This window comes from Anopheles merus, chromosome 2R (assembly GCF_017562075.2).
Source record: "Anopheles merus strain MAF chromosome 2R, AmerM5.1, whole genome shotgun sequence".
In the NCBI taxonomy this organism is placed as follows: Eukaryota; Metazoa; Arthropoda; class Insecta; order Diptera; family Culicidae; genus Anopheles; species Anopheles merus.
In genome coordinates, this window is record NC_054082.1 from 45,088,669 (window position 1) to 45,104,950 (window position 16,282).

General features: G+C 46.6%; 2 protein-coding genes across 2 annotated transcripts; one reads left to right on the top strand and one right to left on the bottom strand.

Moving 5' to 3' along the window:
- Positions 1-11,942: 11,942 nt before the first annotated feature.
- Positions 11,943-14,181, bottom strand: LOC121603444 (anaphase-promoting complex subunit 7). The gene is made up of 4 exons (XM_041932131.1): positions 13,989-14,181; positions 12,749-13,915; positions 12,387-12,661; positions 11,943-12,312 (listed from the first exon to the last, which is right to left on the bottom strand). Exons 1-4 carry the CDS (start codon positions 14,055-14,057, stop codon positions 12,066-12,068), a joined length of 1,758 nt encoding a protein of 585 aa, XP_041788065.1. The 5' UTR covers positions 14,058-14,181; the 3' UTR covers positions 11,943-12,065.
- Positions 14,182-14,272: 91 nt separating this feature from the next.
- On the top strand, positions 14,273-16,230 carry LOC121603446 (required for meiotic nuclear division protein 1 homolog). Its single transcript, XM_041932134.1, has one exon. The coding sequence runs from the start codon at positions 14,496-14,498 to the stop codon at positions 15,699-15,701; it is 1,206 nt and encodes a 401-aa protein (XP_041788068.1). The 5' UTR covers positions 14,273-14,495; the 3' UTR covers positions 15,702-16,230.
- Positions 16,231-16,282: the final 52 nt, after the last annotated feature.

Consider the following 16,282-nt stretch of genomic DNA (forward strand, 5'->3'; position numbering starts at 1 on the left):
CGCATACCGTTTTCGGGGAAGGATGCAGGAACCCTTCACCTCAACCACCGAAACTCATTCGCTTCCTCCCGCCCCCTCAGTAGGGGAGAGCCCTACTGGATTGCATTGCAGCGCATGCCGGCTTGCAACTTCCTATGCGTGTGTGTGTGTGTGTGCAGTCACCGATGACATTGAAAACTGTGGCGTGCGATGACTCAGGCCGGTCATGCGGCAACAGGATTGAGCAAACAAATAAAATAACGAAAAAGATAAAAGAAACACACTACGAGGAAAACACTCGCGACAATACAAATGTTCCCCGCGTGTGCTTCTTTCCTGTTCGCATGGATGCACTTTTATCTTTCTTTATTGTTATTGCATCTTATCGACAGTCGCCGATTTCCTGACCTGGGGGTTATGGGATTTAGAGACGTTTTAAAGTTATGAAGCTGTAAAAATGGCACCCAAAGGGGGAATGCAAATGAGTTTTCTGCAATCATAAACAGATTCGACAGGGGACAGACAGAACTTAACGGTAATGGTCGGCTGTTTGGGCTGTGCATTAAGCGTTAAAGCTCACGAAATGATTTAAAAACCATGCAAAAGGCTTGTAATGTGCACAACAAATCAACCCTCTAGGTAGGTTAAGCCAACGGAATGTTTATGTTTACATTTAAAATAAGGCTCGTATCTATATATAACCTTACAGTTTTCAAGATCTTTTTTTTATTTTACACACAAATGAACACTCCATTTTTTAAGACCTTCTCGTGCACTGCACATTAAAACGAACATAATTGTGTACAAAGCAAACATAATGAATTTCTAAATAAAGCCAACGATCCCTTCAGGAGCCAAACATGCACGTACATTGCACTCCGCGTCTTCCGCGTTGTGTCTTCACTTTTGCTGCACTTATTGTGCAATATGTAAACGAAGACAAGGTTTAGCACGATCGTACCCGTGTGTGCATGGGTAGTGCGTAGAAAGAGTAGAACTTGCGAATGAAGAGGTTGGTGTTGAGGATACGTCTTTGATGTGGGAAGCGATGTTCAAACAAATATTTATAATAAATGAGAACGTTTTGTTATCTCGGTTAAAATCTAGTTTGTTAATTAATTTTAAACTATTTTTTAAAGGATTTTCGGCCTAAAATCTACAAGCAAGAAGTGAGTGTTTGGGTTCGTTCTCGTTTAAATTAAAAGAAAAATTAAAACATCATCGCTGGGTGCAACGACCATGAGAATCCAAACACTCTTCTGCCGGCTGGCACGTATTCTGGCCGGTCGACACATGGCCGTTCTTGGCATGTTTGCACACGACGATGACACGATAGTGATGGTGCGCAGCGCAATACACTACTCAACGCACTATTGTATGATTCACGGTCAATAATCTCGCCGCAAAGCCATTATCACGCTGAGACACAAATAAACAAGACGTTTCCCTTGTCGATCCTTGGCTCCTCCAATCTTCGACACCTGCACGTGCAGCGCACGCTCGAACACCATCCTCGACAAACCTCGAATAGTGCACCCTTGAAGTAATGATGATGAATTCATAGTTTTGCTTTTGTTCTGCTTCCGCCACACGGAAACGACACACGGATTCTCTTCACACTTCACAGCTCATTCTCGCCATTTTCCAGTTCCGACACTTTCTTATCAGTGCTGCACGGCACGGCGTGCCTGTGTGCCAACTTCCGTGGGCCGTTCGGTGTGAATCTCGCACCCCAACGAGGTGTGTAATTTATGACTGACGCTGTTGTGGATCGCCGGCAAAACAGTGTTTGTGTGTATGTGTTATTTATATCCTCGTCGTACGTATTCTGATGGTTTTCTTTCGAGCGTGAGTGAGTGAATGCCGTTGTCACGGTAGAGTACGATCGACCAATAATAATCGCCCTCCCACATCCACGGATAGCGATGACTTCCTGAATTATGAGATCTACTGCCCCGATGATTTACGAGAAGTTAGCACATCCATATTTATTTTCAATTAATATCCATTTTGTCTATACGATATATTATTCATATCCTGGTAGAAGCGAGCAAGTTCTTCAAATGTTTGATTTCATACCCAACAATCATGTTTCAAATTATTTACTAAAAAAACACAACAAAACAAAATCCCAAAAAGGTAATTCCTATGCTATTCGCCATTTCAAACCATGTTCACGGCTGTCCCACTTGAGAACAAACATGGAAAGGTCTCACACATGAACGGATTACACGAAGCCTCACTTTAAATGCAAATGTGAACAAACGACTTCACAAGGGATAAAAAAGCAACCCATTCATAGCTCAGCGTCCAACCAAACTACAACATTGAAGAATTTGTCTTTCCACCAAACTCTTCCGTGTACGGTAAAATTATTATTGCTCATTCCGCCGTCCAAACCTCCAAACCATAGCCTGGCACAGCGAGGTATCTCCCGTGTTCCATTGAAAAGGCAACCACCTCAACAGACTCCCTCTCTCTCTCTCACACACACACACACACACACACACACAAGCCCAAGCTCTAATAATAACAAGCCGTAAAAATGTGGATATTAAAACAAACAAAGATTAGCCCGGCCGGATGCCCGCCCGGAACACGATCTAGCCCGGGATGCTGTCGAGCGGCTGGGAAAACGCGGCCCCTGAGTCATGCAGACCCTGTGGACCGGTACCGTCCACCCGCAAGTACACACCGTACCGAAAAGTTATCATGTAAAAATATGTAAAAACATTAGATCATGAACAAAGGGAACGCGCTCTGCTGGAGATGGAGCGCACTGCGATCGCGGCTGCTGCACAGGCTGGGTGCGATTGATCGTTTCGCGGATGGGAATGGAATGGACAGGGGGAACAAAAAGGAAAACCAAACAGTCAACGCTGAGAAGCTCGACGAGTGGCGGGGGAATGAAATAGAAAGGATGCAGGCTTGTTTGGGTGATCGTACAAGGGGGGACATACTACGTTGGATCTGGATGCAAATGGTATTTAAACAAAAGTGAATTTTAAGCTGCTCGATGATTAGCAGCGGTTTCAAAATGATGAGTTCTAACTGTTTGAAAAGAAATGAGAATTTTAAAAAATGTAATGATTGATATTTCTTACGTTGTGCTAGGCGTAACAATCAAAGCCATTCCAAGGCCATAGGCTTATGGATTTATGTTATCTCCGAAATCCTCCCAAGAAAAAAACTCCACAGCTAAGATACACTACAGTATATATTGATACACAAATAGCTCATTCATATATTTTTTTATAAAGATCCAACCATAAATTCAATACTAGTTTGTGACGAAAAAATTGTTTTCAAATATATTAAACAAACCTGGGCCAGAGTAAAGCCGTTTCAAATGTCCAAAAATTCACATATAATTCCAATCAGCATCTAATCGTACTAACTCGTGTTTCGTTTAGCAAGTATTCAAGTGATCATTCTTTTTTCTCCTGGGATGTTTATCAAATATGGCACAATTTGCCAATACAATTTGACGTTGCTGCGGTAAAATGCATTTGCTTAAAAAATGTATGCGAAAAACATGCTCAAAATCATAGAGATCAACATGATCTCATAACAAATACTAGCTTAACTAGACGTTTCTATCACAAAATAATAACAATTGTTCGATGTTAATACATAATTTCGAGCAGCTCCAAATCGCTTCTTCCGTTGAACTAGATGTTCCAGCGTTACCAAGTATATTATCTACCAAGAAGTGAAAATAATGCGTTAAATCAGACATGTCAAACATGCCATTATGCCGCGAAGAACTTTGGCAGTTATTTGAATGAAGCAGAAATAGATTGCAAATTATAAGATAAGAGAAAACGGGTGTATTAATGTTTATCCATTGAGGAAGAAAGTTTCAACATTCAGTTTTAATAGTTCGATTATCGAAGAGTGTAGTAAGTTACACATAGTTACTTGTTTGGGAAGGTATTCGCGAAGATGGCACGTAGAATGTGGGTTAGTAGTTGTTTCCTGAGAACACTATAAAGTCGGAATACCAAAATTTTATCCATTTACCGCCATTGAGGCTCTCTGGAAAGTTCGGAAATCATGTATTGGACTACCACTTTCTTCAATTCATTGATGAGGCTACTCTTTAGATATGGTTCTGCAAAAATCAGGTCGATATATTAAAACCATGAAAAACCAAGAACTCAAAAAAGGTACGGATTGTATGAGGTCGACTTTTTCCTCAACAAAATGGCCACAAAATGGCCACAGAGTGATTGAATACGAAATACTAAATTTCCAAGTAGGGACGACCGCCACTAAAGTAAAGTATGAGTAAATAATGAATTTCATGAAATGTTCATTGGTTGTAGCGTCTAATGTACATGTTTGTAAATGTAAATAAGATTCTAGGTCGAAGAATAAGCCTTTAATAATTTTTGCCTATTGAACGCACCCCCTCCCCACCATTGCCCAACTGGGGCCCGCGAAAATATTTTGAACCGCAATCCGACCCGCGTCCCAAAACGAGTTTGACATCACTGCCTTAAATATTGGCCATCATCCATCGTGCAATGAAACAACTGCTGGTCGATTTCTCCACCCAAAACCTCCGTTCAACTACAATGCGATCTATTCGATTCGTGTGTGATGCGATCGATTGTCCCCGAGCCATGTCTACGCATGTTTACACACCCCTCCCGGTACGCTTGTCCGACGTGCGGTGGTCAACGCCGGGGCTGGGGATGGGGAGGTGCGGAACCAGGGTTTCGGACGGAGACGGCTGACACGGAAGAGCCCGGAGGCAGAGAGTGCAATGCGCACGCAAACCGTGATCATACCATTCGGCACGACCCCTCAAACCGTATCGTTTGACAGCTGGTTACCATGGCGCGATTGCAGCCGGCCAGAAAGCGAGAAACGCCGCGTGTGTGTGTGTGTGTGTGTGTGTGTGTGTGTGTAGACAGCGATTGCAAGCAAAAGACACTCAGTATACCCGGTCGTTATGGTAACCGCGGTATATCCCGCGCACGGTACACCCGCCGTAACGAAAACAACCGAATGCTAATGTTTATATTATGTTGCGCAGCTTCGGCCCGCGAACTTCCCATCCTGGTCGTCGGCCGGGTCTTGACCCTCCGCACAGCGGCCCCCACAGCTTTGGCCCGTTAAGGAGTTGAAGATCATTTTCAAAGCGCGCGTGCACATAGCACACACACACACACACACACACACACACACACCATGACTGATATAGCCTTGCGGCCGACTAGAGCTCAAGTCATGCTTGCTAGAAGCAGGGAAAGAAACAAAAAAAACATTTGCTCCGAGGCCCATTACTGGAGTGACCGTGCGAGAATCCGCAGGTTTCCGAGGGTGACGACGGGGCTTTATGGTCGTTAGTGGGTCCGACTTTTGGACCTCCTAGACGCTGAGCAACAGATAAATCATTCATGTGCAGCTCGCTCCACGCTACACCGCGGTGCGGAGGGCAGCATAAGCGATATCGATGGGCTTTGGCATAGGCGCACACACAAACACACACACACAAGTTTAGTTACATCCGGTCGCCAGGCACTGGTGGCTGGTAAACTGTCGCAGGCTTGGAGGGTCATAGTGGTGGCCGCGACGACGACGACGATGGTGACAACGATGACGACGCGCTTTGGCGCTTTGCAGCGGCGCTTTGATGGCGTCTGTTTTCATGCCTAACGGCGGTCTCCCCAAGATGCCTTTCTTCTCAACATGTCCTCTTCCTGGGACATGTGCACGCTCACAGTTCTTGCTGGATTGTAGGCATCACTTGGGAGTCTAGGATTTTTGATGCGAAAATCCAACAAAAGTCTGGTGCAAGTTACACCAAAGCAGTTTAGAAATTTATCACAGTCCTATTTCTAAAACCATTTCAGGTTAGTAGTTTGGTACATCGGGAATCTTAATTTCTCCATCTCCAGAGCAAATCGTGGCAGAAAACGATCATCCATCACTGTTTTGCTCTTGGGTGATCTTTGCAACGAGGGATCTCCTACATGGACACCATGCAACTAACAGCAACAAGCCGCATGGGGCACAGGGGCATCACCTAATGGTGCACACTACCGGCCCGGATGCGCTCGTATGTGACAAACGGAGAACGCGAGAGAGAGAGCATCCCCTGCGCCTCGAGCCACCACGGCAATGGTAGCACAGGCGCCTGCCACACAGCGACAACGAGATCACACGAAAGCCACACGCTTCCTATTGCTTATATCCCAGCGTCCCCTGCCCGATCTGGCCCACCGTTCCTTGCACGTGAGAGCCTAAACATCGTGCCGAAGCTTCTGCCACCTTGGAGCACAGTTCACAGTCACACATAGTCCACGCTTTGCGATCGCACCAACCATCTGGGCCAACCCTCCCTTTCTAGCATCGGCAGCTTAAGCCTCCGCTGGCTTCCTTCCTCGATGCCGTCCCCCCTCTGTCCCAGCATGTTCGCTGCTCAGCAGCTTCGTTGCACACACCATAATTGCACACCGCCTTGAAGATCAGCTCTGGCCGGCCTAATCGAACCACAACCGGACCGACCGTACGACAAGGTGACAATGGTGGGGGGCACTGAGAGGATCGTGATCGACAAAATAGCTCCACGAACGGTAGGGTCCACCGATCCCCATCGCCACCCCATTCGATCAGTTCGACCCGCACGTACCGACCAGGGCAGGGTAATGGCGCCCCGGGTTGGATATAAATAATCGTGAAATCTTGAAATGCCCATATACGGTCCTGGACCTGAAGTGAGATGCTGAGGACGAGAGACAGAGAGAGAGAGAGAGAGAGAGAGAGAGAGAGAGAGAGAGAGAGAGAGAGAGAGAGAGAGAGAGAGAGAAGAAAAAAGAACGCAAACAACAAGAGCCTTTCGTCATTGACATTGAGCCACGGGGCTGCTGCTGCTGCTGCTGCTGCTTGATTCGCTGGTTCATGCTTCCGAATTAATACGGCACGGGCAAGGCAGGACGGTTTGCGGACGAGTTTTCGCCCGCGGATCTCCCGGTCGATGGCTGTGTGTTTACCCGCTGTCGTCGCCATCGTGGAGCCACCGCCGGGCAGTAGTAGTAGTAGAAGTAGCAGTCCCCAAAACAAAAACAAACGAAACGTCAAAAGTCAATGGCCACCGGGCGGCGTCCCATTGCCATTCGGTTGCCCCGCCGTCGTCGATACGAGTCGATCATGAGTCGTCGTATTCTGTTTTAGCCATATCCTTCCCCGATCGGCAGCTAGAGCAGTGCGGCAATGCTGACGACGGACTGCTGCAACGGCGGTCCTTCTTTTTCGGGTATCCTTTTCGCGGCGCGGCCCATCGGTATGCAAATGACACGCGCGCTCGCGCAGCTGGGCTTGGTTTTGGTCGATCGGACGTGACCGTGATGACTCATGGAAGCACAGTGGGTAACCTATGACTGTCGGGCTCAACTGTCGGCGTACGCGCTGCTGCGAATAGTTTATACCGCGTACCGTGAACTGACCTGCCCGAAGGTCTGTGGCGTCGATGCGTAATAGCGGCAATGGACAAACGGCAAGCAAAAGGCGGGCAGGCTGCGATCGATATTACCGCTAATTATGGGCATAGGTAATCGCTTTCAAACGAAGTGCCCTTACCTATTAATTATCCTGCACAAGGCACGTGTACTTTTGTGTGTGTGAGTATATTTAAGCTCTCATAGTGATATGCTCAGCCCAGGATGATATATTTTGAGCGAAATTGTCACCCGATCAGCGCGGTGGAAGCATTGTGCTTAAAATTGTTTGAAAAAGGAACGACATTTTGTTTTGAAAATTCCAAAGGCTCCCATCCCGTGCTTTGCCTTTTGTGGAAAAAATAATAAAATACATCATTTCATAACGAATACACGTACACAAGCAGTGACTAATTAAAAGACTTGGGAAGGGACAGCTAAAAAAAAAACAACAATTTCTTGCCGTTTGCTGTCCCATCTTTGCATCACACTTCCCTATTGCTACAATGTAGTACGTAATTTGTATTTTAACTGCCCAAACATGCACAAGAAGCAAATAAATGCTAAAGTTGCTGCACTGCCCATTGACACGCTTTTCATGCGGCGCTCCATTCCATCGTGCCTCGCACCAAAAGCGGGAGAGCGTCGCGAGGTCCACAGCATAAATCGTTGACCACAGCCAAATAAAAGCAAAACCGTAACGTAAGCGAACAATGGTGGTAAAGTAAGTAAGTGTTCTTCTTACCTCTCTCTCTCTCCTCTCTCGCTCTCATCTCTTCGATGACTTTCTTGTCCAAGAATACAAGATTGCTCTTACCCCGAAAACGAGCAAACAAAACCAAACTTGCTTCCCACAGGCAGAGGACACTGTTCGAGGTCTGTCGTTGTCGGATGTAACTGTGTCTCCTCACAGCCCTTCGATACGGACACCCCACTCCACCCCGACGGTGAGAATACCCTGGCACACGGGTTTAACCTCCTCACACAGTAAAACATGACACAGCGAGGGGTCAATTGACCGAACATCGACCGATCGATATGGCATTCCGAAGGTTGCAGCCGAGATTAATAATACCTCTTCCCATGTCTCTCCTTCGACGACTTGACCGGAGAGCGTGTATTACACCACCGTGTCCATAAACCGTGTAAGCATGATCGCACGAGTGCAGGCATGATCACCAGTAATATATATACATACATGCACAATCCATATATGCCTGCTAGGTATCGTCTTCTTCGGATGGTGACCCGAATGGCACCTAGCAGAATGACCGAAACCATGACTGACTCAAGAAGTTCAATACTCACTCGGAAGTGTGATTGAAAGGGAGAGGGAGGGGGTGTAAGATTGTGTGTGCTTTTTTAAAGATAAGATTTGATTCCTTGGTACAGCATCTTCTCACCTTCCGGTGTGATGATTTGCACGCTTTATGACACATGACAAATGGCAGCAACGACCCTTGACACCACACGACACTAACAGCCACATACATTCGCACGCGAAGTATTGTATCGAATGGACGGAAATTCATAACCGATAAATATTGTGATAAATCCCCACATACTCCTCCTCAAAAGGCCTCTCTTCATTGACGGAAGTTCAGTAATGGGATTGGGCATGGGAGCCGGAATGTGGAGGAAGTTATAAGGAAGCAATGTGGTGTCCTCGGGAAAGTTTTAGGAAATCGTATGTATATGAGCTTTGCCTCAACTTCCTATTGGAATGTGAACCTTCGTTCTCTACGAAGATCATAAATCAATGCCACATTGTGCGTTAATTAAGCCATAAAGATACATTGAGCATTTCTGCAGATAATGAAAATCAAAAGAACATTTACAAACGCGGTAGTTATCACACCAAGGATCGTAGGTGAACTGGGCAGGCGAAACTGCATAATAAATAGCAATATTTAAAGATCTCTCTTACCTATCCATCGGAACATGAGTGTTGCATTATATTTATGGCACATTGGTTCGTGCTGAACATTATCCCAACACTCGTGGAGGTCTTCGTAGTACATTAATTCTTACAGCACCCCACTATAAACGGCACCGGGCAAACGATAACGGAAGAATTCTCCGCTCTGACCATCTATAAAAATAGACAAAACAAAACCTGAACCACGTTTAATGAGACAACTTTTGAATGGTTCCGTTCGGGTGTTTGTATTTTCCAAACTACACGATCACGGTAAGGTTCGCCCCTACCCGGACAGCTGTTCGTTCGGCAAGGCTCGAAAAGCGCCACCTTCCCCAATGCTAAATTCACCCATCTCCATCCCCATGCTATCCAACATTGCACTTAACCCACTCTACGGGTGGCAGCCGGTTCCTGTCGCTGTTTACCGATACCGTTGTCATGATAAAGTTCGGAAGCTGGACAGCAGCAACACGACAGCACGAGTGGTCTTTTAGCATCTAGGCTACATCGGATGGGGCCTAGGATGCGGTAGAACCTCGCGGGCTCAACGCGGCCTGCAGATATCGGGGCTAGTTTGTTTTGTACCTTCGTAGCAGCAGCGGCGAACCACCTTCCGTATATGGGCAAGAGCTACACAAACCGAACGAGGAACGCGTGTCGAATTTCTGCAAAGGACGTCCGCATTTTGCTGCGGCGCGTACGCGCGATCACGGTACGCGGATCGCGGGCTTTAAGCTTTAAGTGTTTCTGTGTGTGTGTATGTGTGGTTTTTACTGTTGTATTGTTGCTTTAGCAGTTTGCTTCTGCTTCTGTTGCTATTGTACTTTTTTGGGCTCGATGTTTAACGGAACGCAAGGACTCTCGGGGTGGACACCACGGGCAGGGGAGAAGGATAACACGATGCTTTCCTTCCGCAACGGGCCGCGCAATTACTTCCGGTCCATCGGGTTGAGGGACATTCGGGCAACGACTTTTGGGGCGCCCAATGAACCCCAATCGTTGCTGGGGTGTTGAAAAGATAACGTCATCCATTAACACCGGACAGCCCAGTAGCGTAACGCCTAAACGATGTGTCAGAAAGAACTTGATTACTTCTTTGGCCAGACGTATGACATTCATCGAAAGTGTGGATTTTGTTTTTTTCGTCGTAATCAACACGTGATTCAACTACTCCGCGTTTTAGTTCCGTTTTGACCTAGAATAAATTGTATGACCTTCGATCTAAAATTTGACATATGAAGTGTCCTAATTGTTAAACTCCTAATACAAAACAACCCAATTTCAAATCGACACTCTGCATTATCAAAACCGACCGGCCACATATTACTGCCAAACATTCCCGCCTATGGGGCGCGGAAGTTACACGACGCGGATAGTATTTGATAAATTATCCTACCCCGGCGCGGAACCGTAAAAGGGTAAAGGGCCCGAGCGCGCATTCGACACGCTCGCTAGATCCCCAACCAGATCCATTTTGCGTACGATATCGTTCCGTTTTGGAGCGTTTAATTAAGCGCATAAACCGCTTACCCATTTGCCGACCTTTGTGCCGGCGCTTTGAGGTGCCTATTACGGATGGAAATGTTTGTTGTGGAGCGCGGGCGCGCGTATGCGCGTTGTACAATTGTTGCCCAGCGTAGCGCGCAGTTTAGCGCCCGTACAAGGAAATGACACGCCGTCGGCTAAGCTAATAACTTTGAAATCATAGGCGCAGCAACGTCGTACCGCGTGTCGCGAGAGCACATTGGACGGCCGTTCCCAGATCGACCAGGCGTTTGGGGCGCGCTTGCGCCAGTGGGAAACATGCACATCAGGGATTAAGATTCGTTCAGAACGTTGAGATGCGTGTAGAATCCAAGGATAACAATGCGGCAGGGATATTGATCAGTAATGTGAAAATTTACGCTTACTTTACGCGCACATTGAATGGGTAGCGCGGATGGGAAGTACGGTTTAATTTCCGACGGCTGATTGGGACATCTTTATACCTTTACCATATCTGGTCAATGTTTGTGCGTTCGGTGTTTCTGTGAGGGTTTTTAGTTGTTTATCTCTTCAAGGAATAAAGCGTATCACAACGATTTATGATGCTGTGAGTCATTTCTTAAAGAGCTTTTTTGCTATTCCAATAGAAGGCTTAACATATCCTTATATAGTCAAAAGAATGCCCAGAAGGGTTTACTGGCTCAAAACAAACAACAACAGTAGTGTTTTTGTTGATTTAAAATACAAACACAAACTCACTGTTTTGGAGGATAGCGGATGTACAATACAATTGTAAAAAAATGCACTTTTTTCTTAATCATTACAATAGTCCTCTTTAGTCATGTACGATTTACATAACTCTGGCTGTACCTACTGACTGAATAGTAGGTATAAAAATCCTTGCCAGTGTACGCTCAAGTATATCATTATATCCATTTTCTATACATCCGTAGGCTTTTAGCTATCATAGCATAATTCGCACTTTGATGTAAGGTATTATCCATAGCTTGATAATTACTTCGTCATATGCCGAAAATGCAATTGGTATTACTTTAGTGATATTTAAAATGGATTAAAATATGTTTGCATAAACACGCGAAAACCAAATGTTGATGATTCGACAGACCCAGCGATTATATTCTTTTAAAGTGGAGCTATAAGGTAGGTTTTATTACAGCTAGTACTAAATTAATCAATCACCCACTGGAAGAATTCTCACCGCGCTTACCAACCTACTGATTGATTTCAATTTCCAAATCCGACCACATTGCATCACTTTCCGACTCCATCTCGTTCGCTCCAGTCGTTCGTATTTCGATCATTTCCAGCGGATTGTCCGGTACGTCGCTACCGTCTTCGGCCATCGACTCCAGATATGAGCTGGACGCACCCGCATTCGAGGCGGTGCTGCTCGTGCCGCCCTTGTTTTGTCCCACCATAAGCAGTCCCGACATTGCCACGCGATTCGAAGGATCGAGGCTGCATTTGAAGGACGGAAAGAAATCATTATTTAAGCTCAAGCCAGAAAGGTAGCGAATATGTGCGACACTTACTTGAGAGCAATGGAATAGTGTTCTAACGCGCCGGAATGATCCTTTTCGTTGTTAAGTGTTTCCGCCAGCATCACATGGAGCTTGCTGTTCTTCGATAGCATTACGTGCTTTTTGAGCAGCTTCATTCTGGTGCTGATATCGTTCTCCCGCAGGTAAATTTCCGAGAGCAGATATACTGCAGGCAAGAAGTTTTCGCTCATCTCCAGCGCTTTTAGACAGAGCGCTTTTGCCTTCGGTCTTGCGGCTTCATCTTTCATGTATGTGCGCGCCAATAGCTGTATGTAATTGTGCCAGTTGCATTAAAAAAGCTGCTCTTATGATACTGAAGAGAGCGGATTGGTTGCTCGTATTTAAACACTTACCACCAACATTCGCGCTGACTCGCCCAACATCTTGACCGCCTTCAGTGCTTGCAGCTGCGCCTCCCGGTTGCGTCCCATATTAAGGTAATTGTCCACGAGCGCCTTGTGAATTTCGTACCGATAGGGAGCAAACTGCTGCCCATACCGAAGGTGTGCAATTCCCTGCTGATACTTTTTCACCTGAAACAGCACTTCCGCCTTCAGCACCAGCGCCTCGACGTTGCGCGAGTTCTGAAAACATGCCTTCTGCACAAAGTACACAGCCTTCTCGTACTTGCCGGTGGCAAACAGGTACTGCCCCATCACGTACCACATCTCGGACGTGTACTCGTTCAGCAGCGAGGGCGACGGAGTGATCAGTTTCTCCAGCTCGGCAATTTTCTTATTCTTTGCCATCAGTAGAGCGAGAATCTGCAGACCGTTCTTCGACTGTGGCTGCATGGCGTGTGCACGCTTCAGCGTGATGTACGCCTGCTCGTAATCACCATTGTGGTAGTAGCATTCGCCGATCAGCACCAACAGCTGGTGATAGTTGCGCAGGCAGGTGTTTGCCTCGATGCTACGCAGCGTTTGGATTGCGTCGGTGTACTTGCGTGCCTGGATGTTGGCGTGCGCCTTGATCCAGCTGCTCATCCACTCGCTGCACTGCGGTGCCATGGTAGCGTCCACGATCATTGAATTCACTTCGATACCCTTGACGCCAAGCGTGAGCAGACCCTCTATCGCCTCAAACGCCAGCGGACACTCCTTTAGCACCTCCTTGTACGTCCCGATGGCACTTCGTTCGTGGCCGTGGTTGTGACACAGTTTGCTCAGAAGCATGTTTACCTTCGGTGTGCGCTGTTTCAGTGCGAGCGATTGCAGCAGGACAATGGCATCGCGATAACACTTCATCTCAATCAGGCACCGGGCCGTCTTGTACTTCAGCTCCACCTCCGACTGCAGATCGACCGGACCGGGGACGGAGCCTGCCGAGGTTTTGCAGTTGGGTGATTTGTTTTTCGTCAGCAGCCGCTTCAGCTGCAGCGCCTGCCGGTAGATGGTTTCCGCTTCGCGAAACCGACGCTCGTGAAAGAGTGACTCCGCATAATACACGAGCGTACCGAAGTGTTCCTGAGGGCTGAGCGTGGCACGATTGGTGTCATATATGGAGATGATTAAATTGGCCTACAGGAAGTGGCGATTTCAGAGGTTTTGGTCATTTGTAGCAGAAAAATGGGAAGTACTACCGGATGCTTACCAGCGTGGCCGCATTTGAGTAGAGCTCATAGTCGAACAGAGTTTTCAGTTGTTCGAACAATGTTTTCATGGTGGAATGCTGATGGTTTGGTTAAATTAACTAACTTATTTCCTGTATGAAGCTGTCTTACGAACGAAGACCAGCTTTCTTTTGAGTGGCTTTTGTTTACGCCAGCTTTCAAACTAAACAGCTGTCAACGTGACAGATATCATTTGAGCTGAAGCACCGACTACACGTATCATTTGTAAAACTGGTGAAACAACAGCCAACAATTTTTCAAAATTTATTTCTACAATAATCTGAATTGAATAATTTGTATTGTAAAATCACTGAGCTTTCGTTAATGTTAAAAATAATTAAAACATATTGCACAACTGAAATGTATTTCTTTTGACGTCGCTTCGCACATCACCCCAACTGACAGCTGCATAATCGATTCAAAAGAAAACAATCCTCCTGTGTTGAGTAATTTCGCGACATGCCGGTCGATTGTAATTCGCAATAAACATGACAAGTTTTATCAGCATAAATTTGTTCAACAATTGCCGCCGGTTTTCCTCAACGCTAGTGCTAAGTGGGTGGAGAAATGCTTCCAGCAACGCGACCACCATCGGTGGAAATGTTCCATTGACAAAAGCTGCACACGCCCGAACGATGCCGGCAAGTTCCGGTCCCCTAACCATAGCATCGCAGCAGCTCGGTCACAGTCCGTACTTCGTCAGTCGAGGTAGGCCATCGTCACAAGTGCAACAATGTAACAAAATTTCATCATCCTCCATCATCAGTCTGCACGAAAGCATGCAGCTAAAGAAACGGCCGCGCAGAAAACGGGAGGACGAGAACGAAAAGATTTCCCGCGGCTACAAGACGGTCACGGCGTTTGCTACCGCGGAAGAGTACGATCTCGATCGGCTGCTGAGGGCACTGCGCGAACAAAATCTGTACGAACCGAAGCAGTTCCTGTCCAGCGATAATATCGATACGGAACCGGACGTACTGCACGTGACGGCAAAGTACAAGGTGGGCGACGAGTGCCGAGATTTGTACTTTTTCCGCGAGGGCACGGTGGTGCTGTGGAACTGTACCGATCTGGAGAGCAGCAACATTCTGCGGTTCTTGCGCCCGTTCGAGCAGGACTCGTACGACGAGGGTACCGTGCTGGAGGAGAGCGAATCCATGCTTTACAATCAGGATGGTATTGCGCGGCTAAAGCACAACAGCTTCTACGTTTCGAAGTCGGAAGATGCCGATCTGGAAAAGTACACCTTTGCAAATGCAATGTCCCTGTCGGTGAAGCTGGGCATCTGGGAGGCATCGCTCGAGCGCTACATCGACTCGATGGCGTACGTCACGGAGGATCTGAAGAAGGGAAACAAGATCAAAATCACGCGACCGGAAATGCTGCGCCGCACCGGGGAGCTGTTCGCGCTGCGGCACGTCATCAACCTTAGCTCGGATCTGCTCGACACGCCCGACTTTTACTGGGACCGGGAGCAGCTGGAATCGCTGTACAATCAGACCTGCGCATACTTCAGCATCTCCCGGCGGACGCGCGTGATGAACGAGAAGCTAAACCACTGTGTTGAGCTGGCCGATCTGATCAGCTCGAACCTGAATGATGACCATCACGTACGGTTGGAGTGGATGATTATCATCCTTATCATGGTGGAGGTGGGCTTCGAGATATTGCACTACGTGGACAGGTTTTCTTAAAAACAAACATCAAGCACGATGGTGATGGTGGATGGAGTTTCGCTTGCCAATGCTACATTCTGATAGGCTGTTTGTTATATCACTGACAGCATTCGAGTGATTCATTGATTGCACGTTATCAGGAGTAAATACTAGTTTATAGGCGTAGGTTTCCGGTTTCGTTAGACTTTGTTAATTTTTTTGTATTACCCCTTCAAACATGTGTGTTATCAGTTGAGTGGTAAGCGGATGATTTTAATGTCATTTTTGCAATTTCGATGATAAGCAGCACAACAATACCAAAATTTGACATACCTATATATCTATCCAACCGAGCACCCTTATTCACCAATTCCTATCTGCTTGGATTAAAAATCCAACCTGCACGACTGTGCTAATGACGATGACCTTCAGCATTTAGATAGTGCTTAAATAATTACGTTTATTCGTGTTTAAAAAAAACACGAATGCATGCGTTGCTGAAAACTCCAAGGCCGTTAAGTCAACGATTGAAAAACAAAATGAATAAAAAAACTAGCTCAACATCTAATACCTCTAACATTGTAATGGGTAGATATGCTACTGCACATACACTAGGCTGC